This window comes from Pelophylax lessonae, assembly GCF_965119305.1.
Source record: "Pelophylax lessonae genome assembly, chromosome: 8".
Lineage (NCBI taxonomy): Eukaryota > Metazoa > Chordata > Amphibia > Anura > Ranidae > Pelophylax > Pelophylax lessonae.
This window is the reverse complement of record NC_138775.1, coordinates 266,031,281-266,055,766: the sequence shown is the minus strand read 5'-3', so window position 1 is coordinate 266,055,766 and position 24,486 is coordinate 266,031,281. Positions and strand designations below refer to the sequence as shown.

Genomic DNA, 24,486 nt, shown 5'->3' with positions numbered 1-24,486 from the left:
TAAAATGTGTACCTGTGAAGTTTCAGCTCTGTAGCATGTCCAGAACCAGAAAAAAAGATCATATAGGTGTTAAAGTTAAAGGAGGGTCCCGACCCACATCCCTGTTCTACTGAAAAATTATATTTTTTTTTCATGGTTCTGGACATGCTACAGAGCTGAAACTTCACATGCACACCTTTCAGATCCCCCAGATACTAAATCCAAAGTAAAAATCAAAAAATCTCTCTCTTTTTTTTTTTTTCAATAATTGGCTTTTTTTATCAAAAATGACAATTTTTAAGAACTTTTTTGTGTGATTAATAGTTAATGGGGCATGACCCAGAACCCTAGGCACTTTTTAGGGGCATTTATTGGGTTTTAGGGCTTCAAAATGGTGTTTTTTGATTACCGAAGTTCGGGTCCCATTGATTTCAATGGGGTTCTGAAATCCGGGCCGAACTTTCGGGAAGTTCGGATGTTCTGGCCGAACCGAACTTTCAAAAGTTCGATCATCCTTAGTCAGGACACACAGTGCATCACAGTTTGATGCATATGGGGCTGTGTAACTGCGTGCCCATTGTGATCTGTATCCTCAACCAAAAGTGCCTACAATAGACGTGTGAGCATCAGGGCTGGACCACGAAGCAATGGAAGAAGGTGGCCTGGTCTGATGAATTCATGAATGGTTTGAGGAAGACAACAATGGGTTTGAGGTCTTAACCTGGCCTCAAAATTCTCCAAATCTCAATCCAATCAAGCATCCGTGGGATGTGCTGATAAAATAAGCCCCTAATGAAAGCCCCTCCTCGTAACTTACAGGACTTAAAGGATTTGCTACTGACGTGCCAGTTATGGTGGGTGGTCATAATGTTATGAGTGATCAGTGTATATTCTGCAAGAACATTTGGCGGGGTATAACATTTTCCCCTATTTGTTCCCAGGTATCATGTTCTCTTGTTTAAGCCCACGTTCACATTGGGCCGATTTGACATGTGATTTGACATATCAAATCGTATGCCAAATCAGAGCCTATTGCCAGCAATGGCATTGTCCGAATCAGTGTGATGCCGACTTTGCAGCGCCGCAATGATTCCTAAAAAAAGGTTCTGCACTACTTTTGGGGACTTCAGGGGGCGATTATATAGATATCTGTGCAGGAACCCACACAGATGTCTGTCAAATCACCCCTGAAGTCGGACTGAAATGCCGTTTTCACCTGAACTCACTCGATTTCGAACCTGCCCTTAGTGTGAACCTAGGCTAAAGTCACATTGGTAGTCGGTTCTGTCTTGGCATTAAGATGTAGTTTTGATGTTTCCTAATATTGCTACACAGTTTGGCAATCACATCTCAAAATCTCACAGGCTTGTTGTTGGAATGTCACTTTCCCTTTGGCAGGACACAAAAAAGGCACATTACAAGGGACACTGGTGGGATCAAAATATGCCCTACAGGGGAAACTAAAAGGGAGGAATGGGGCACTGCAGAGGGGATGCTGGAGGTAGAGAAGAGGAGCAATACAGGAGAATGCTGGAGGTGAAGAAAAGGTGTAATATAGGGAGCAAAGGGGTGGTGCTGGAGATGCAGAAGAGAAGCAGTATAGGGGGGATGCTGGGGGTGAAGAGAATGAGCAATACAGAAGAAATGCCGGGGGGGGGAGGGGGGAGAAGAAGGGCAATATAGGGGAGATGCTGAAAGTGAAGAAGTGCAATACAGGAAGATGCTGCGGTTGAGCAATATGTGTGGGGGGTGGGGAGAAGGGGTGCTGAAGTTGAAGAAAAAGACAAAACACAATGGGGGGTGCTGGAGACGAAGAAGAAGAGTAATACAGGGGGGATGCTGGAGGTGAAGAAAAGGAGCAATATGTGTGGGGGTGGGGAGAAGGGGTGCTGAAGTTGAAGAAAAAGACAAAATACAGGGGGGATGCTGGAGAAGAAGAGTAATACAGGGGGGATGCTGGAGTTGAAGAAGAGGAAGAGCAATACAGGATAGATGTTGGAGGTGAAGTTGAAGCGCAATATAGAGGGGATGCTGAAGGTAGAGAAGAGGAGCAATACAGGGGAGATGGTATCGGAGAAGGAGGTGCTAAATAAACAATATCTCAGTCTCAAATATTTTTATTTTTTTTTAATTGTACCATGATTAATTCCTCTGTATATTGTTTTGTTTTTTATTAAACCAACACAATTATAATGTTTTTGACCTGTCAGATACAGAGCCAACACTTACTGTTCCAAGTCTGATGTGGACATGTTCTGCCGCGAGGTCTCCATACTCTGTCGGCTCAACCACCCTTGTGTCATCCAGTTTGTCGGCGCCTGCTTGGATGACCCCAGTCAGTTTGCTATTGTGACTCAGTACATCTCAGGAGGCTCACTCTTTTCTCTTCTTCATGAGCAAAAAAGGTAATTTATTTGCAGAAAAATATAACTTGCAGGAATTGTGGATGAAGAAGACTTTTGTTTACATACAGAAAAAAGATTGTTTGTGGATCTGTAAAATATACAGTTTTCTAAAAGTAACATTTTATACACAATTTACAGTTCTGTGCAAACATTGTAGGCAGGTGTGAACAAAATGCCGTAAATTAGGAATGCTTTTCAGAAAATAGAAGTGTTAATAATTTTTTTTTTTCCAGTTAGCAAAATAGATAGTATATGAACAGAAGAGAAATCCAAATTAAATCAATATTTGGTGTGACCACCCTTTGCCTTCAAAACAGCATCAGTTCCTCTAAGTACACTTGCACATATTGTTTGAAGGAAACTGGCAGGTAGGTTGTTACAAACATATTGGAGAGCTAAGCACAGATCTTCTGTGGATGTAGTCTGCATCAAAACCTTCTGTCTCTTCAAATCATCTCAGACAGACTCCGTGATGTTGAGATCTGGGTTCTGCAGGGCAGTGGTCCTCAACCCTGGTCCTCAAGGCCCACTAACAGGCCAGGTTTGCAAGATAACTGAAATACATCCCAGGTGATATCATTTGCTGCTCAGTGATTGCAGTACTCTAGTCTGCATCTCCTCAAGGTAATACTTAAAATCTTGCCTGTTAGTGGGCCCTGAGGCCTGGAGTTGAGGACCACTGCTGTAGGGGACAAACCATAATTTCCAGGACTCTTTGTTTTTCTTTTCACTGAAGATAGTTCTTAATGACATTGGCTGTATGTTTGGGGTCGTTGTCTGCTGCAAAATAAATTTGGGACCACTCATACGGAGTGTATAAGTATCTGCCTGTATTTCTCAGCATTGAGGACACCAATGATTCTGATAAAATCTCCAAATCTATTTACAGAGAAATGCAGCTTCAAACTTGCAAGGAACCTCTACCATACTTCACTGTTGCCTGCAGACACTCATTATTGTACTGCTCTGCAGCCCTTCGATAAATAAACTGCCGTCCGCTATAGCCAAATATTTCAATTTTTGACTTATCAGTCCAGAGAACCTGCTGTCATTTTTCTGCACCCCAGTTTCTTTGTTTTTGTGCATAGTTGAGTCACTTAGCCTTGTTTTAGTGTTGGAGGTATGGTTTTTTGGCTGCAATTCCTCTGTAAAGACCACTTCTGGACAGGCTTCTCTGGACAGTAGATGTGTGTATCAGGATCCCACTGGTTTTCACCAGTTCTGGCTGAAGGCACTCACTGCTGGACATCTTCTGATGTTGAAGGGAAGTAAGCATGATGTGTTTTTCATCTGTTGCATTAAGTTACGTTAATTGCGTCTATGGTCCTCAACATTGGCCGATTATTGGTGTCCCCAATGCTGAGAAATGCAGGCAGATACATCATACCATATCATCAGGGAAGCGTGCGATTGGCCTCAAACTTATTCTGCAGCAGGACAACAACCAACAAAGCAACAAACATGCAGCCATTGTCATTAAGAACTATCTTCGGCATAAAGAAGAACAAAGAGTCCTGGAAGTGATAGTTTGGCCCCTACAGAGCCCTGATTCCAACATCATGGAGTCTGTCTGGGATTACATGAAGAGACAGAAGGATTTGAGGCAGCCTACATCCACAGAAGATTTCTAGTTAGTTCTCCTAGATGCTTGGAATAACCTGACTGCCCAGTTTCCTCAAAACTGTGTGCAAGTAGATCTAGAAGAATTGATACGGGTTTAAAGACAAAGGGTGGTCACACCAAATATTGATTTGATTGAGATTTTTCTTCTGTTCGCTCACTTTGCATTATATAAATTGATAAAAATAAACAATTAAAATATATATTTTTGAAATCATTCTTACTTGATAGCATATCCTTCACACCTGCCTATAACTTTTGCACAGTAATGTATATTATATCTTACCATTCCTTAGATTTGGCAGCTAGATGGTTTTTCATTTTTTCAGACTGTTTTCTATTATTTTTACCTGGTGATCCTGTGATTCTTTTCTTAGGGTGACAGCACTGTTCCCTTAGGTTTGTTATCTTGATTCGGACTACAAATACCTCCCTCTCATCTCCAATACATACAGGTGGATAGTTCTATAGTCCATATAAGAGGGTTTGGAAAGAAAATAGTAATATTTCAGTTGAGTATTTGGGATTTCAGCTCAATCTTTGCAAATGCCTGTACATTGAAATTGTGCTTCCAATATCACCACCATATATTTGAGTATAGTGGTACACAGCCATTTAGGTCACTGACAGGCAGTATGCTGCACCTGGGCTGCCTGGGGGGAGTAAATACAAAAATTACGCTCAGTCAGCCTGTGTGCAAGAGCCCTAAGATATGATTTCCTCTCATTTCCTGTTGTATTTACAGAAGAGGATATGAAGGGAAAAATCTCTAATAGGACACAGATTTTTAGACATCTGACAGGTGTTTTAACTATTCCCTTCTCCATCTATTTAGATTATGGTTAAGCCCTGTCCACTGCCTTCCCCCATCTTTTTTTTAGATCTCATAGCATGCTCTTGGTCCCTTACAGATTTCTGCACGATACACAAGTGACATGAATGAATGTTATATTAAGAACAAAATGTTTATTTCAGAAATCTCGACTTGCAGTCAAAGCTGATTATTGCTGTGGATGTCGCCAAAGGCATGGAGTACCTCCACAACCTGACCTACCCCATCATTCATCGGGACCTCAACAGGTATTGTGACATACAGTACATTTTGCCCTTGCACACAAATGTCTGAAAGCACAAGTTCCTCAAACCAAAAGTAAATGAGCCAATAAATCTTATCTAACGATCTTACCAAGAACTGGAACCAAAGGGCCAGTTTAGTATCTTTCAGACTTTAGGTGGGCCTGATTGTGGCCAGTGGGAGTAGGAAATGTCCTGGCATCAGTGGAAGTAAGCAATTGCTTAGGGTTGGTGGTCAGTGGGAGTAAAATAAAGTCATTGGTATAAATGAGAGAAATAGTGCCCCATCAGTGCGAGTGGCAAGAATTTTGCCCAACTGTTGGTGTCTAGTGGGAGCAATAGTGCCTTGTAGCACTGGGGGTAGTGCCCCAATGGCCGGATAATTGTAAGTAAAGGGCTGCCGTTTGCAGGGTATTGATGTTTTCACAATAGTTATAGTTGGAACAGTACATGTATGACCTCCATGTTAAGTGCACTACTATTGGAAGACTTTGAAGGACATTTTAGAGGGGATTTGATGTATCATTGTTTCTATGAGATACTAGTATCCACTATTGATAATATGAGGATTGTTTTCTGGTTAATGGTTAGTAAAGTGCATTTGTGAAATAAAATGATTCCGTTTCTTATAATTTTTACATTTTTCAAGGTTCTTTATTTTCAAATCGGTCTGTTGTAGTACCATATGTAAGGTCATGGGTTTAGAAGCATGAGGTAACAGTCACACCATAAAGGGACTGGTTGCTTTTTAAGTTGCACAAATCCAGTAAAGCAATGTCCTTAGAAGACTCCGCTCACTTGAGTTACATTCTTCTGGGTGCTGATCAGAGAGACTTAAACTTGCATGGAACATTGGCTTAACTTTGTCGCTCAAGTAGTCATAATTAATTGTGGGTGGTGCATCTTATACCCTGCTCAATTCCTTCCACCAATGAAGAGCGTCGAGCCATAAGAGCAGGAGAGTTGGAGACCTGAACTGTCGAACGACATCTCCCTTGCGTTGCTCCATTCACCCTCGTAATGGCTTTCCTTGGACCTCTGCCTACAGTCCATCTCCTTAAAATCCATCCCACTGGCAATAGTTCGGGCATCTGAAAGGTTGTACTAGAAAATTAAAAGCTGAAATCTAGTTTATTTTGTTTTGTAAAGGAGGAGAAAGATTATACACCCTGCCTGTGTATCGGTGAGTTTGGTGAGTCAAAGGGACAGAAAGTGATGGGACAGCCCACTAATGGGGAGTAGGGATGAGGGAATTATTTTATCAAAAAAAAGATCAGATCTTGCTGCAAAATTATTGATTTTTATCATCAGTGAATTATGCTTGAATATATATATATATATATATTTTTTTTTTTTTGGGGGGGGGGGGGGGGGAGTCTGTATTTAGGATAGGTTAATTATTTTTTTTTAGTTAGTGCTCTTTGTATTTGTGTTTTTTTTCTTTTTAGTGTGTATTTGATGTAAATTTGTATACTGTAAAGTTATTTATTTAATTTTTTTCACTGGGTGTTTTTTTTTTTCTATGAACCAGCATAAAATATGAGGCAATTTGTTGGTACAAGAACAGGTCCAGGATATTGGAAAAATGTTTTCCGTAACCCTTAGGAGCTTGCTTAACCATATAAGGACCAGAAGGTTTTACCCCCTTAATGACCAGGCTATCTTTTGCGATTCGGCACTGCGTTACTTTTACTGACAATTGCGCGGTCGTGCAACGCTGTACCCAAATTAAACTGATGCCTTTTTTTCCCCACAATAGAGCTTTCTTTTGGTGGCATTTGATCATCTCTGGGATTTATATTTTTTTCACTATGAACAAAAAAATGTGACAATTTTGAAAAAAAATATATATTTTTTTTACTTTCTGCTATATAACATTCCCAATTAAAAAAAAAATTAAAAATTGACTTTTATCATCATTTTAGGCCAATTTCTATTCTGCCACATACTTATGGTAAAAAAAAATCCCAATAAGTACAGTATCTCACAAAAGTAAGTACACCCCTTACATTTTTGTAAATATTTTATTATATCTTTTCATGTGACAACACTGAAGAAATGACACTTTGCTACAATGTAAAGTAGTGAGTGTACAGCTTGTATAACAGTGTAAATTGCTATCCCCTCAAAATAACTCAACACACAGCCACTAATGTCTAAACTGCTGGCAACAAAAGTGAGTACACCCCTAAGTGACAAATTGGGCCCAAAGTGTCAATATTTTGTGTGGACACCATTATTTTCCAGCACTGCCTTAACCCTTTTGGGCATGGAGTTCACCAGAGCTTCACAGGTTTCCACTGGAGTCCTCTTCCACTCCTCCATGATGACATCTTGGAGCTGATGGATGTTAGAGACCTTGCGCTCCTCCACCCTTCTGTTTGAGGATGCCCCACAGATGCTCAATAGGGTTTAGGTCTGGAGACGTGCTTGGTCAGTCCATCACCTTTACCCTCAGCTTCTTTAGCAAGGCAATGGTTATCTTGGAGGTGTGTTTGAGGTCGTTATCATGTTGGAAAATTACACTGTGGCCCTGTCTCTGAAGGGAGGAGATCATGCTCTGCTTTAGTATGTCACAGTACATTTTGGCATTCATGGGTCCCTCAATGAACTGTAGCTCCCCAGTGATGGCAGCACTCATGCAGCCCCAGACCATGACAGTCCCACCCTCATGCTTGACTGTAGCCAAGACAAATTTGTCTTTGTACTCCCCACCTGGTTGTCGCCAACACGTTTGACACCATGTGAACCAAATACGTTTTTCTTGGTCTCATCAGACCAGAGAACATGGTTCCAGTAATTCATGTCCTTAGTAGGCTTGTCTTCAGCAAACTGTTTGCGGGCTTTCTTATGCATCATTTTTATAAGAGGCTTCCTTCTGGGACGACAGCCATGCAGACCAATTTGATGCAGTGTGTGGCGTCTGGTCTGAGCACTGACAGGCTGACCCCCCACCCCTTCAACTTTTGCAGCAATGCTGGCAGCACTCATGCCTCTATTTCCCGAAGACGACCTCTGGATATGATGCTGAGCATGTGCACTCAACTTCTTTAGTCGACCATGGTGAGGCCTGTTCTGAGAGGAACCTGTCCTGTTAAACAGCTGTATGGTCTTTGCCACCATGCTGCAGCTCCGTTTCAGGGTCTTGGCAATCTTCTTATAGCCTAGGCCATTTTTAAGTAGAGCAACAATTCTTTTTTCAGATCCTCAGAGGGTTCTTTGCATGAGGTGCCATGTTGAACTTCCAGTGACCAGTATGAGAGAGTGAGAGCGATAACACCAAATTTAACACACCTGCTCCCCATTCACACCTGAGACTTTGTAACACTAACAAGTCACATGACACTGGAGAGAGAAAATGGCTAATTGGGCCCAATTTGGACATTTTGACTTAGGGGTGTACTCACTTTTGTCGCCAGTGGTTTAGACATTAATGTGTGTTGAGTTATTTTGAGGGGACAGCAAATTTACACTGTTATACAAGCTGTACACTCACTACTTTACATTGTAGCAAAGTGTCATTTCTTCAGTGTTTTTTTTTACTAGTAATGGTGGTGATCAGCGGGACTGCTACATTGCGGCAGACAGATCGGACACCTAAATTACATTTTTACCAGTATTGGGGGAACCAGTGACATTACTACAGTAATCAGTGCTAAAAATATGCACTAAAGGGGTTAACACCAGGGTCGACCACAAGGTTTGCTCTTGGATACAAAACTGGTTAAAGGGGCGTGTCCAAAGGGTGGTAATAAATAACACGTACTCAGACTGGTCTGGGGTGGTAAGTGAGGTCCTCCAAGGCTTAGTCCTGGGACCAATTTTGTTCAATTTATTCATAAATAGCATTGAGGACAGGGTCAGTAGCTCAATCTCAGTTTTTGCAGATGACACAAAATTAAGTAGGGCAATAATTTCACATTGTGAGGCAGAAATCTTACAGAATGACCTAAACAAAATACCAGAGTGGGCAACTACATGGCAAATGTGTTTTAATGTGGAGAACTGTAAGGTATTGCACTTGGGGACTAAAAACATAAACACCCAATACAAATTGGGGGGGGGGACCTCTGGGGGAATAAAAAATGGAGAAAGATCTGAAGATCTGGGAGTCTAGGTAGAAGATAGACTTAGTAATAACATGCAATGTCAAGCTGCAGCTGCCAAAGCCGGCAGAATATTAGCATGCATAAGGAAGGGGATGTATTCCAGAGATAAAACTATAATCCTACCTCTTTATGAAACTCTGGTCCGACCACATCTGGAACAAGTAACAACAATGTAAATAAAAGTACAAATTTTATTTATACAAAGAATATAAAAAAAAAAAAAGAATGATAAAAGCTCTGGTCTCTATACATGCGAAATTGTGCACCCTCACAACATTGGCATATGATACATCATCAATACATGTCAAGCAAAATGTGTTCATCCACAAAACTCCCAATGTGCTTCAATCCTCAAATATTCTTCATCAGGGGAAAGTGGTGAAGGTGCCAAGGCACTTTGTCTATGCTCATGTTGTGAGGGTGTACAATTTCGCATGCATAGAGATCAGAGCTTTTTTCATTCTTTTTTTTTATATTCTTTGTATAAATAAAATTTGTTCTTTTATTTACATTGTTGTTACTTTTTGACTGCAACAAAGTCCCATAGGAGACATTTTTGTTCTTGTTTAATTTTGAAGGGACATGCAGCCTCAGATGATTCAGCTCCATTTTTGATTTTTTCTTATAAAACAAATAAAACAAAATGCTTTCAAAGTCATATATACCAGCGACAACAGTGACCGAAATGGAAAAAAAAAAAATAATAATAATATTAATTGTTGTCCATTGTTTTACATTCTCTTAAGAGTGTATTTTTAATTATTCGCCTAGCAGAACTCCTGGTACATTCCTTCTGTGCAAAAAATTGAATGTTCTTCTATTTCCTCAATCTGTTAAATGTTATTCATGCATAAAAGAAATAAAAATAGAATGAATCAGGAACATACCACATTATGGCCACTAGATAGCGCTGAGGATTGTATTTATTCCTTTAAAGCCTCTGCTTCAACTAGTGGCTATAAAGAATAATTTTCCCAAATCACTCTATTTTTATTTATGAATAATATTCTATTTGTTGAGGAGATAGAAAAACATTTATTTTTGCCCAATTTGCGCAAAACAAATGTACCAACAGTTTCACTTAATAAATGGCTATAATTCTTTTTCTATAAATACACCCCTTTATTTATGATAATATGCGATACGACTACTTCAAACATCAGTAGTTGCACAGGTGTTATAAAGGGGTTAGTAAGGATGCAATAATAAGCCCTCTGACACTCGGAGGAGCTCATTATCCCAGGCTGAGATTTACCCACCTGTTGGAGTCGAAGGATATTGCCTTGAGTTATTCAAATGTTCTTGAACATTGTATGTAATTGCTTTTATAAGACAAATACACCCAGCAAACCGAGCATACCTTCCTTGCGCTAATTGCATATGTTCCTTATTACCGGGTGGAGGTTAATTATCTCCCACTGTCTGGAATTAGACTTTTACATACATGATATAGGCAATTAATTATTTCTAAATTGAAAGCTCAAGTGGCAGTTGGGTTAAACATTTCCTTAATTAAAACTTAATGCCTAATTATGTCACTGTTTCTGATTTCAATCTGCCGAGCTACATCACACAATGTAAAAAGTTGCAAGAATGGTTTGCATTCCAATTAGCTGCATGTGCGGGGTAGGCCATATAGAATAAAGTCACGAAGCATAATAAAACAATCAAAAATACAAACACTTTTTTCACTTCTTTTCAATATGTTGCATTCTGAATATACTGTACATCTCCTGGCAAAACAGTATGGAATATTCATTCAATTGTTTAATTGTGTAGAAAATAAAATAATCACAGACATGCCTCAAAACTATTTTCATTCAAAATTCCAACCTTCTGGCTTTAAGAAACACTTAAAAAAAGAAAACTGTAGTCAATTGCAACTGTTTTTGCAGATTAAGCAGAGGAAAAAAATATGGAATCACTCAGTTCTGAGGAAAATATAATGGAATCACCATGTACTACATCTGCATCAGAGTACATCTGCTAATTAGTCTGCAGATAAAAAAAAAGAGTGCTTGTACACCTTGGTGAGCTGTTGCATCAACCTGATTGACATGAATCATGGCTCCAATATGAGAGATGTCAGTTGAAACAAAGGAGAAGATTATAAAACTTCTTCAAGTGATTGTAAAGTCTTGTTTTTTTTTATTTTTTATTTTTTTTCCAAAAATTTTTATTTAAGAATATTAATAAAACATAACAGCAGATGCAATGTTGCCGTAAGATATAACAGGGTAAAATCGTAATACAAAACGCTTATGAGTTGTACATAAGATTTACAAACAAGGGCATGACCACCAAATATGAAAAATATCTGCCTTATTTTGTTGACAACGCCAGCAGCTGTCTGTCGAGCCTCTGGAGAATTTGCTTAAGAGAGAAGGGGTGCGATACCATTTGGTTAATAATTTATAATTATTTTCCTGTATGGACACATTGATTGATCCTTTGTGTATATTGTGAAAAATTTTACCCCATTGAGTATCTGAGATTGTAATATCAAGGTCCGCGGACCAATCCTTACAGAGTTTGCTTAAGTGCATGGAACAATTTGACCAAATGAGGGAGTGCATCCGTGATAAAAGGTGCTGATGTGGATGATGTGCAAGGCATATTTGTTCAAAATCGGAGAGTTGACGATTATCCGGTAGTTTTTTTAGGAGTGGAGTGATAAAGTAGTATAGTTGAGTGTATTCCCAGTGTGTTAGTGAGGGGAGTTTAAGAAGTTGTCTCAGATTTTCTAAGGTAGGGAGTTTGCCGTTGTGTAAGAGATGGTAAATGCGGATGCCCATGTCACATTTTATCGAGTGGAGAGAGTGAGGTGATAGTCCAGGAGTAAAAGATGCATTGTCTAAAATTGCAGAGAGCAAGCTCGGATTATGGAGAAGGTTATGTTTAGTGTTAGAGTCATGGAAGCATCGCAGGGTAGTGTTAATAAGTGGATGTTTGGTGATCGCCGATGGTAAAGAGGAAAATGATGTCCAGGGGAGGCTCTGTATAGGGGTTTGGGAAAAGGTATTCTCTAGATCAACCCAATCTTTTCTATGTTGTTGGGTGTGCCATTCAACTATTCGTTGAAGGCGAGACGCTCGGTAGTAGAGCTGAATATCGGGAATGCCCATTCCTCCCAGATGTTTAGGTCTAGTCAGCAATGCAAATTTTACACAAGGGGATTTGTGAAGCCAGATAAAGTTTCTAAATGCTTTTTTGATGGAAGAGAAAAAACCTGATGGGATATGAATTGGAAGAGTTTGCAGCAAGTACAATATCCGGGGTTAAGACGTTCATTTTAATTATAGCAGCCCGCCCAAACCATGAAAAGTGAGCTTTATGCCAATTACGAAAATCTGATAATATTTTTTGTAGGATGGGGAGATAATTCATTTTATACGTATTTTTCAAATCAGAAGGAATTTGGACCCCAAGATATGTGATAGAATCGTTATGCCAGGCATAATGAAATGATTTCTTGCATTGATTGACTTGGGTAGGTGAGAGTGAGATGTTGAGGGCCTCTGATTTGGATGTATTTATTTTGAAGTTAGCTATGTATTAATATAGCTTTAGCTCTTTGTGAAGATTGGGTAGGGAGATCACTGGGTTGGATAAAAAAAGTAAGATGTCATCCGCATAGGCGGCTAATTTAAACTGTTTGGATGTGGTTGAGATACCTGAAATGTTTGGGTTTTGACGAATGCTGTTAAGTAATGGTTCAAGAGTTAAAATAAATAGTAGTGGAGATAGGGGACATCCTTGCCGGGTTCCATTTCTGATTAGGAAGGCATTTGACAGGGTTCCATTTACTCGTACCTTTGCAGAAGGTCCCTTATATAGGGTCATTATTAGAGCTAACAATCTCGGACCTAATCCTATCGAATGTAGGACTGCCTCTAGGTAGTCCCAAGCCAGCCTATCAAATGCCTTCTCTGCATCCATTTTTTTTAAATAAAAATAACAAACATGTTATACTTCCCTCCTCTGTGCAGCAGTTTTGCACAGAGCAGCCCAGATCCTCCTTTTCTCGGGTCCCTCTTCTGTGCTACTGGCCCCTCCCTCCTGTCGAGTGACCTCACAGCAAGCAGCTTGCTATGGGGGATTCAGAGCCGAGTCACAGCTCCATGTGTCCATCCAGACACGGAGCTGCAGCTCAGCCCAACCCCTCTCTCCTAAATTGGTTGACTGACTTTGATTGACAGCGGTGGGAGCCAATGGTGCCGCTGCTATGTCTCAGCCAATAAGGAGGGAGAGTCTCGGATTGCTGATACACTCATGGACATCGCTGGAGAGAGATGGGGCTCAGGTAAGTATTAGGAGGGCTGAGGGGGGCTGCTGCATACATAGAATGCATTAAGATAAAAAACCTTCTGCCTTTACATTTCCTTTCAAGAAGGTAAATCATCATGGAATGTTGTAAAAGAGGTTGGTTGTTCCCAGTCAGCTGTGTCTAAAATGTGGACCAAGCAGTGCCATCTTAAGTGCAATAAAGGGCCCCTGGCAATGCAGTGCACTGGGGCCCTACTTACACAATCACCCATGAGAATAAAAATGCAAATTATTGATAAGGCTATATTTACTGCTACAGCAGTGCCAGGCTAATGACAGCTTCGTAGTTGGGCGGCTGGGTCCGGCGAACACACACATGGACGGAAGTCAGACTCCACTGTCCTGTGTGCGCCTGTTCCCATTGAGGTAAGAAGGCATTCCTGCAGTTGTGGGCTCCCCCTCCATGGCCCAAGTGATCTGACAGCACCGCAGGGCCGACAGGGACTTGCTATCTGCTAAGTTCGGCAGCGGGATGCACATTGTTTGGAACTAATGCTGGGCTGGGGCTGGGTCGCTGGGCAGGTGGGGCCCCACGGCAACTGCCCAGATGCCCATTCGATAAGATGGCCCTGGGACCAAGTACAAATCAAATGGAAAGGCTGGTAAAGGGAAGCATCCTGGTAGACCAAGGAAGACATTAAAGCGTCAAGATAGAAAGAAAACCTAAAGCAATATGCCTGGAAAATGCACAACAAAACAAATGAGGAACAAATGCTCAGAAACTGGAGTCTGTGACCGAACTGTAAGACATCGCCTAAAGAAAATGGGATTTACATAGAGAAAAGCCAAACGAAAACCATCATTAAAACCTAAACAGAAAAAAACAAGGTTACAGTGGGCTAAAGAAAAGCAATCATGGACTGTGGATGACTGGATGAAAGTGATATTCCGTGATGAATCACCAAACTGCATTGGGCAGGGTGATGATGCTGGAACTTTTGTTTGGTGCAGTTCCAATGAAATGTATGAAGACAACTGCATGAATAAAACATTCAAATTTCCACAATCATTGATGATGATTACCCTTCTCCCCCTCCCAGCAGGGGCTCAGGAAATCAGCTTACCCTTCTCCCCCTCCCAGCAAGGGCTCAGGAAATCGGCTTACCCTTCTCTCCCCTCCCAGCAGGGGCCCAGGCAGGGCCCGTGCTAGATTGTTTTGCGCCCTAGGCAAAATCAGCTACTTACGCCCCCAAAACAAAAAAAAATAAAAAGGGAAGGGGTTAAAAACTGCTCTATGTCATATCCAGTGACCCTGATCTGATGGTTCCTCCATGTAATTCTGTCATACCCAGTGACCCCCATATTCCTCCATGTCACACCTGGGGACCCTGATGTCCCCCTATTTCACACCCAGGGACCCTGATGTTTTTCCATGTCCCATCCTGGGACCCCAATATTCCTCCATATACTGCTGTCATACCCACTGACCCTGATGTTCCTCTATGTCATACCCAGGGACCCCTGTATTCCTTCATGTCATGCTGTCATACCCAGTTACCCCAATGTTCCTCTATGTCACATCAGGGGGTCCCTGATATTCCTCCATGTCAAACCCGGAGACCCTGATGTTTTTCCATTTCACACATGGGGACCCTGATGTGTCTCTATGTCACACCTGGGGATCCTGATGTTCCTCCATGTCACACCTGGCGACCTCAATCCCCCATGACACACCCAGGGATACCAATTCCTCATGGCACACCTGGTGACCCCAAACTCCTGTTACACTTGTGACCCCTCTCCCCCATGTCACACCTGGTGACTCCGATTCCCCATGGCACACCTGGTGACCCCAATTCTCTTTCACACCAGGGATCCTCCATGTCACACCCTTGGACCCTGATCCCCTGCAGTATGAAGAGTGTGGCCTATACTCTGCCCTCCTTCACCGTGATCCTGCTTATTCCTTCTCCCAGGACGCTCCTCTCCTGGACCACAGTGCTCACCACAGCTCCAACTGGCTCCTGGTGGAGGGAGAAGCAGCAGTCAGAGGGCTCCGCACCTCCTTCATCACCAACATCCTTAGACCATTCCAGTGCCTTGTCGCTTTAGCTCCAGTAAAAGGTGCCGCCCTACAGTGCCGAGCTCAGGTTCAGCTCTCCTCCAATCCCTGCTTAATACCGACCCAGGGAAATGAACGGCTGCCCACCAGCTCAGTGTAGAGAGTCACTTCCCGCCCAGGGTTTAGGCTGCTCCGCTCCAGACGAAGAGGATCATTATGCAGGTAGCACTCCGGTGGGCTCCTTTCCTGCCCCTTAGGGCTCCCCCAACAATGGTGGAAAGACAGGGCCTGGTAGTTCTGCCACTGCCCCAGACACCTGGCATCATCCTCTGTCCCTTCTTCCTCCCCCACTGCTGCCCCCCCCCCCTCAGCTCACAAGGATCATTCATGACGGAGAGTGAGTGCTGACTCATGGCTGCGCCACTTGGTGGCAATGCGCCCTAGGCGGCTGCCTAGTTTGCCTAGTGGAAGCACCGGCCCTGGGCTCAGGAAATCGACTTACCCTGCTCTCCCCTCCCAGCAGTGGCTCAGGAAATCAGCTTACCCTTCTCTCCCCTCCCAGCAGGTGCTCAGGAAATTGGCTTACCCTGCTCTCCCCTCCCAGCAGGGGCTCAGGAAATCAGCTTACCCTTCTCTCTCCTCCCAGCAGGGGCTCAGGAAATTGGCTTACCTAGCTCTCCACTCCCAGCAGGGGCTCAGCTTGCTTTGCCCCCCTCCCCCCCGGAGCAGGTAAGCAAGCTGACCTTGCCTCCCCCCTCCTATCTGTGACTCAGCTCATCCTGCCTTCCCCTCCTAGCATTGATACCAGTAACTCAGCAGCCTAAACTTTGTGCGAGGGAGCATGGAGGAGCTAAGCTGTTGAGTCATTGCTGGGACAGGGAGCAGAGGGAGCTGAGCTGCTAAATCACTGCTGAGGGGGGGGGGCAGGGTAAGGAACCAAGGTAAACAGAGCTGCCAAGTCACTTATGGTAGATGAAGATGAAGATGAAGGTGAACATTGAACAATTTCAATGTTTTTGCTGTAAACTGAGGATGAATTACTTCATAGGGACTGCAGCTCAGGGAGAGCTTGTTTTTAATGCTCTTTTAATGTTTGTCAAGAATATTTCTTGCTAGCTCTTTTTGATCCACATCTGCTTAAGTTATAAGCTCTTTTTTATAAATGTAATTAGTGCAGTGTAGGATGGACTGACCTGAGATGAGTCTAATTCCCAGAACATAAGCTAGGACATTGGATACATCCCTAGTCCTGCTATAGCCACACTTGAAAAAAAAAATGCATTCAATAAACTCTGGGCGAACCGCTCGATGTTTCTAAAAGCTATTTATATTTTTAGAATACAGCGCCTTCCCATCCAGAAATCCCGGGGGTTGCTTATTTGCACAGTTCTCGGTTGGAGGAATTTTAAACTCTCTTCTTCCTGGGAAAAACCATTACCTTAAAATAATTTGTGCTCCTCACCCGGCTGTTTCCCCTAATAAGAAATTTCCCAGTTCTCATGCAAGCGTGCAGCGCAAACAGTGACACAATTTTCATTTGTCATGCGTCCGTGGTCTGAACACCAACATTTTTTTTCTTTTCTGAAATATTCTTAACCTTCTGATTCTGCATGGATCAATTCCGGCCATCAGAACAATTAAAATTCTTCCATTCCTCAGACTTTATTTGCTGTATCATTTAGCCTTTTATAGTCTTTATTGTTTCCCGAGCTTAGAAAGCACATTTGTTTTATATTCTCTTTTAGATTATGTACTGGCTAAGCAGTAGCACTCGCTCTGGGACACTTCGCGAGCCATAAAGTTCCACGTGTGAATCATTTTATGTCCCCAGAAGGTTTTTGTAGAATTAAAGCGTGTTATTGGTAACATTGTACAGCCCTGTGATAATCATATTTCTTTATTTGTGATGGGAGGGAAGATGCTACAATTACATTTAGAGCAGGCGGTAGGAAGAGGCATTAAAGGGGTATTAAAACCCATTTATTTCATTCCAAATTACATTTTACTAGTAGAGTTTATCAGAAAGTCTGTGGGACATCCTGTTGTCGCTGCCAAAAAGGGGGGGAAATGTGAAAGAGCTTCTAATACTATTTACAAAGATGCATTACAATAGTTAACACATCTGTGGACTTTTTTTTAGGCATTTACCCATGCCTTGGAGGTGCCTATTCTGTACTATAAGCCATTTTAGTTGTATAATATGGACACATTTTTAAAGTGGCTCTTCAGTCATTTTTCATCTTTCCATCTATTAAATTCTCTGTCCTTGTTGTTTTAACTTTGGATAGTAAAACATGTTTTCTCTACCATTCATTTACAGACACAGCTCCATATACTTCACCATAGGGCTATGCTGCCCTCTACAGGAGTAGGACTGGGCAGACAACACAAAAGCCTGGCTACGCCCTGTGGGCCGTTCTCAGCTGGCATCACCCCCCTCTCTGCTTGGAGATACTCAGTTTTTGTTTGCCTAGTTCCAGAGCCAGGGCCCTAGGTCATGCTTTTTTGTCTATTTTTTTTTTTTTTTGTTTTTGGATCCCGGTTTTTCCCGTGGAGATCTTCCAGCAACTGGTCAACAAACGTGTGCTGACCATAGCTCTGCGCTTGGTTGGCTGCAACATAGCCCCACGGGACGGGGGCTGGCCCGCGAATTAAACATTTCTCATGGTTACATACGACCAGGTCCTGAGTTGCAGTGTTCCTTCTGGCTGACAGCTCCCCCACTTCGGTGGTGAGGAGGTGTCTTCTTAAAAGTGTTACCCGCATACTTCTCTGGATCGGTAAGTAAGGGCCACCTCCTCTCCTTTCCTGGTTTCGGTGTGGGGTGCAGGTACTCCCTGGGGTGGTTGGTCCCTCCCCCTCCTTGGGTGGCATTGAGCTGGCTTGTCTGCCCGTGCTCATGGTGGGGGGGATAGCTGGTGCCCAGGCTGTGGGTGCCCCTGGCCTTGATGCCTGCAGGTACGCTGTCTCAGTCACCCTCCGTGGGCCTTCTATGGGATGGGTGGCCTTTTTGGGTCCCCTTGGGGCAGCTGGTGGGCCTGGGGGAGCAGGAGGCTCTGTATCCGTTGGTCCGAGTACCACGCCCTTTGCGGCCTACAGGCTTGACCTTCCCTGGGGCAGTCCCAGTTGTGGCAGCTAATGCCGCCATTGTACTCTGGGACATCCATCTCCCCTCAGCTCCCTGGCTAGTCGCTCCTGCGGCCGAAAAATTTAGGCCGCGGCTTTGTGGCCTATCGGGCCGTGTGCCCAAAAATGTAGGCAGCGCGGCCTAAAATTTAGGCCTCAACTTTGCGGCCTACTTGGCCGCCCCCTTCTGGTTGGGTAGTTTGTGGGGGGGCACAGGGTCCCAGGCAGGTTTAGCTGCCAGGGGGCTGTGGGGGTTCCGCCTTCCCCAGTGGCTCTGTGGGGGTAGACTATCTGCGGGTTTTCCCACATTAGCAGCCCCCTTTAAGGGGGTCAGTTGCAGCCTCCTATGCAGGCCTCTTTGGGGGGACCCCCTTTCAGAGTTCTGTCATTGGCCCCCCTTTCTGAGGGCCTCAATCGGCGCCCTCTGTGACAGGCTTGAGTCGCTGACCCCCTGTGCGGGGTAAGGATAGTTGTTGGCTTAGCAATTGCGCCCCCCGCCCTCTCCTGTCTCATAAGATCCTGCATCTAGTTTGGTTGCTGCGGATGGGACCACCCTGCGGGGTCTGAGTCTACGTTTCCCTGAACCATCAGACAGTGAAGATGATTCCTCTATGGCTGCTGTGCCACACAAAAGAGGCGCTGGTAGAAGCATTGATTGTGTCAGTGTAGGAGTCATTTATGTTGGAGAATGCAGCCGAGGCTGTTGCAGCAATATCTGTTCCATTTTTCACCCATAAACCATCCCATGCAGTTATGGTTTTCTCTTATCCAGCTTATTTTGACAATTGTGTCTATAAGTGCTGGGTGCGTCTAATACGACCCTTGATGGTCCCAAGATGCTTTTCTGTCCGGTATCCCTTGAGGAGTCGATTTTGAAGCAGTGGACGCTCCCACTGGCGGTGGGTTTCCCTATTTTCCAGATTGACTAAGGCAACCATGCTGTTAGGTATCCAGCTGACAGGTGGGCAGAATCTCTAAGGCCTGTTACATGTTTACTATGGCTGGTGCCTTATTGGGGTGTGTTTTGGCCTCCGTTTGGGTGTCTCAGACAAAGACGGGGTGGGTGACGCTTTTGTATTTGACCATGGGGGGGGCGACTGGTTTCCTCCCGCCTATGGTGAACTGGCAGACCGGTTGGTCCAGGGTCTGCAGTTTGTCTACAATGCATCTTTGGATCCGGTTCCTGTGAGTCTCTAAGCTATCCGTTTCGGCAGTGGTGTTTAAGCGTATTTTGTGGCTGAAGTGTTGGTCTGCCGATCACACCTCCAAGAAGGGTCTGACTCAATTTCCTTTTCAGGGCGAGCGCCTGTTCGGGCTACCCTGGATGATTTCAGCCCACAAGAAGTTTTTTCGTCCCTCAGGGACTTCAGAAAAAGGTTCCAAGCCCTTCAAGGCCTCTTTGAGAGGTTTCTAGTGGCCTTAGTCTGGCAATCAGAGAGCAAGCTTCTCCAGACCTGCTGACAAGACCCAATCAGCATGACAGTTTTCCCTCATCGATGTCTGGGGTGGGGGGATGTCTTTGCTGGTTCTCAGGGTCGTGGACCTCCCCTGGTCAGTGATCCATGAGGTGATTGTATCCAGTTCCAAGATGGAATTCCATTTCTTGTCTTCCAGAAAGGTTCTTTCCTTCAAATGTACACCCGGCTCGGCTGCAAGCTCCATTGTGGGGAGGGCAGGATTTTTTGTCCCAGTGTCTGAACATTTTTGGGGGTTTTTATTCATACCCTTTCATGGTTCCCAGGAAGAAGGGCAAGTTCATCCTATTCTGGACCTCAAGGCCCTAATCCGTTTTGTGTGAGTGCAATAATTCATGACGTCTTTTTGGACGGTGGTGGCGTCCCTGGCTTCCTTAGACATCAATGATGCCTACCTGCATATTCCTTTTTGCACCCAGCATCAGCGTTTCCTCTAGTTCACTCTGAGAAAGAGCACTAACAATTTGTGGCATTACCCTTTGGTCTAGCCTCTGCTCCTCGGTTCCTCACAAAAGTGTTGGCCCCTGTCTTTGCGTTGCTGCATCAGTGGGGGATTGCTGTGCTGGGATACCTGGACGACCTCCTCTTGCGAGCCTCCGTTGGCTCTGATGGCCGATGTGAAAATTACTTTCCAGACTTTGCGGGAGATCAAGTGGCTTCTGAATTTCAGAAGTCTGCCCTGGTTCCGACCAGGAGATTGGATTATTTCGGGCTTACTTTGTATTCAGCTCTAGCCAGAGTGTTCCTTCCTCTGGGAAAGTGGCAGAAGTTGCATTCTGCGTTTCAACTGTTAGCCCACAAGTAGCATCCCTTCTGGGGTGTATGCAAGTGTTGAGGCCTGATGGTGTCAACCTTCAAGGCGGTTCCCTCTGCACAGTTCTACATGGACTCCTTCCAAGGAGATTCTTGTCAAATGGGACAAGTGTCCCAAGTTGCTGGACAGCGACAAATAATTCTCTGGTCTGGTGTTTGCACTTCCCAACCTTTCTATAGGGCAAGTCCTTTCTCCCCTTTGTACTGGACAATGGTCATGACAGATGCCAGCCTGTCTGGGTGAGGAGGGATCCTGGGGGCTGAACTCGACTTAGGGCTGTTGGACGCTGGAAGAGTCCAGATTGCCCATCGTTGTCTTGGAACTTCAAGCGATCAGGCTTTGCCTGGATCATTGGGCGGAGCAGCTTCGGGGGCTCCCAGTGTGGATTCAGTCAGACAACGCCATGGCCATGGTTTTGTGAATCACCAGGGCAGCACAAGGAGTGTGTTAGCAGCCCTGGAGGTGTCCAGCATTCTCCAGTCGGCAAATCATTCGTGCCCTCTCCGTCGTGCACTTTTCTGGCGTGGAAATTTGGCAGACGGGTTACCTCAGTCATCAGGAGTTGGACCAGGGGAAATGGTCCCTTCATCCGGATGTGTTTCATCAGATATGTCTGTGGTGGGGCACCCCTGAGGTGGCTCTGTTGGCATCCTGGCTGAGGTTCGTGGCCAGGTCGTGAGATCCTCTGGCATACACCACAGATGCTCTGGTGGCTCCATGGAGCTGGTACCATCTGATTTACACCTCCCTTTGCTCCAGCTCCTTCCGCGACTTCTACGCAGGATCAAGGACGAAGGGATTCCGGTCATTCTGGTGGCTCTGGACTGGCCTTACCGTCTTGGTACACCGACCTGGTGCAACTGGTTGCCAATGTCCCCTGGAGGCTTCCTTTCAGGGACGATCTGTTGTCTCAAGGGCCAATCTTCCATCCTGTTTTACAGTTGCTGGCTTTGACGGTCTGGCTGCCAAAGGATAGGGGCTTGTCTGGCTCAAAGATTCCAACCATGTTGAAGGCGAGGAGACCTACATCTCAAAAGCTTTATTATCGGATGTGGAAGGCGTACATTTCCTAGTGTGGTTTGTGGAGTCCATCCTTTTTGGTGGTTTATAATCTGGCCTTTCTTCAACAGGGTTGAATCAGGAACTGGCCTTGAGCACTGTAAAAGGCCAAGTGTCTGCCTCGGCAGTCTTTTTTCAAAGACCTTTGGCTTCCCATTCATTGGGGCGTACATACCCTCAGGGGGTTTACCCTTTTACTCCACTGGTAAGTTCTCCTCTGTCACCATGGGATTGAACCTGGTTCTGTTGGTTCTTCAAAATCTCTCTTTGAAAACATATGGGTGATCCCTTTCCTTACACTGTCCCAAAAGGTGGCCTTTTTTTGGTGGCTATCACCTCTGCTCACAGGGTGTTGGAATTGGCGGCTTCGTCTTGTCGTTCTCTCTATCTGGTGGTTCGCTGGGATAAGGTGGTCCTCTGACCATGGCGGTTGTTCCTCCCAAGGGTTTTCTCTGATTTCCATTTGAATAAGGACATTGTGCTGCTGTCCTTGTCCCAGGCTGGCTCATCCCAGGGTATTTGCTTTTTATACTCTGGATGATGTTTGAGCTATTTGGCAGCCATTGAGTTCATTCGGGGGCGGGGGGTCAGACTCACTCTTTGTGATTACGGATGGGCTGCGGAAGTGGGATTCCTGCTTCCTCTACTACCTTTTCCAGATGGATCAGACAGCGGATGACCCAGGCTTATTCGCTTATGGGTCAGGTTCCCCCCTTTCCCTGTGATGGCACATTCTGTCATCAGCCTGTCATTCTGTCATTGGGCCTTCTGTCATCAGGCATCAGTGGCGCAGGAGTGCATGGCAGGCACTTGGTCGTCGGTGCGTACTTTTCTCTATCGCTCATTGACAGACGTAGTCTTCTTGATTCTCAAGAGCTGGGTTATGTTGTCTCCGCAGGAGTAGGACTAGGCAGAAAGACAAAACGTTCTGGCTCCACCTTAGGGGCAGTCCCTGAGGGTATATCCTCCCTCTCTCTGCTACAGGGAATCAGTTTTTTTCTGTCTAGTCAGGAGTAAGGACCTAAGTTCCTTGCTGGGATCTTTTGGGTCCTGGCAAGATTTTTTCTTTTAAAAAAAAAAAAAAAAAGATTTTTTTTTAGGCAGTTTTTCTCCAGTGTTTTTTTTCCTGTGAGATCTTCAAGCAAATACGCCGGACTGAGCGACACTAGTGGTCACCCCAGCCGGCCTACGAGCGCGCGCAGACCATTGCATTGCGCTTGGTCGGCCGCGACACATTCAAGTAAGTATGCGGGGCCGGGCGACGGGCTGGGTGTTGAGATCCAGTGGTCACCCCGGTTTCTGCCTACGAGCGCGTGCAGACCAGAGCTCCGCGCTGGGTCGGCCGCGACGGAGTCCCAGTGGAGGGACTGACCTTGCGAGTTAAAAGTCTCGCTTGGACGCCAGGAACCAGAGAGTCGAGGCGTCCGGAGTGGTCCACAACCCCCCACCCCGGTGGAGAGGGTATTGTGAAGAGAGGGTGCCTGTCGGTTCGGTATGGTGAGTAAACATTCCCTTTTTTCCTCGTTATGAGGCAGTATGAATTATGGGCCCCTCCATACATGGTCAGTATATATCTGACACTAAAAGTCCCCCTTGTAAATACAGTATGTGTTTGGTGGGAAGTGGACTTGGTTTGAGAGCTAACACTCTACCCAGCAGACTGTAGCATTACAGCAGACATAGGAGGTATAATCCTACCTTAATTGTAGTGTATCTCCTGCAGATCAATAAATCGCCACTTAGCAGAGATGCAGGTGGATGTGCTGGGAAAAACGATTTCGGCGGTCCGCCGCCATTTTGCCGTAGACCAGGTGCATGTATGTCCTCAGGTCACGCCGGCCGCCATGTTTTTGGAGTCTATTGTCCCTTGTATGGGGGCGGCCATGTTTCATGAGCCCAGCTACCTCGTGGAGAGCTGGGAACGCCGGAAGGCGTACACAGGGGGCGGAGCCACGTCCTTCTACCCGGGAAAAAGCAACAGCTCCTTCCAGTCTGTAAAAGACAGACGCTGACTGCAGTTGGTTGGAAACTTCACTGCATCGGTTGGTGAGCCTTGGGGGTCCCTCTCTCTCTCTATGGGGATCGAGAAGCAGGTACTCTGAGGGGCGCTATTGCGCTAGGGGGAGACACATAAAAAAAAAAAAAAAAAAGAGAGGTATTTTTTGTTTTTTGATTTAAAAAAAAAAAGAAAAAAGTTTTTTTGTTTTTTCTGGCAAAGGTGTCCTGAATTAACATGGACCCTGCCACTCATGTATCTCCTCCGGATCCCCTCGAGGGGTCTGCAGGATCCTCCAGCACCTCACTGACGATTGAATCATTGTCAGCTATTATGGAAACTTTTGTGTCCCGGGTGGAAGTGGCTTGTCAGGGACAGGGCGCAAGAAAGCGACCCCCGCCTAACCCCTTATTATCTGAAACCTCGGATTCAGACTCTGAGCCTATTTCTGCAGTTGCAGGTACTTCATCTGGGATTGGTGTCTCGTGTACTGTCTCTTCA

The 24,486-nt window shown here is 44.7% G+C and overlaps 1 protein-coding gene across 1 annotated transcript in view; it reads left to right on the top strand.

Moving 5' to 3' along the window:
- The window catches only part of LOC309561428 (serine/threonine-protein kinase TNNI3K), a 466,208-nt gene that overhangs the window by 152,343 nt on the left and 289,379 nt on the right, over nucleotides 1-24,486 (top strand). Inside the window, exons 16-17 of the mRNA XM_082265332.1 lie at nucleotides 2,190-2,384; nucleotides 4,980-5,084. Of these exons, the coding sequence (XP_082121458.1) occupies nucleotides 2,190-2,384; nucleotides 4,980-5,084 (300 nt within the window). The remainder of the gene's footprint in view (nucleotides 1-2,189; nucleotides 2,385-4,979; nucleotides 5,085-24,486) is intronic.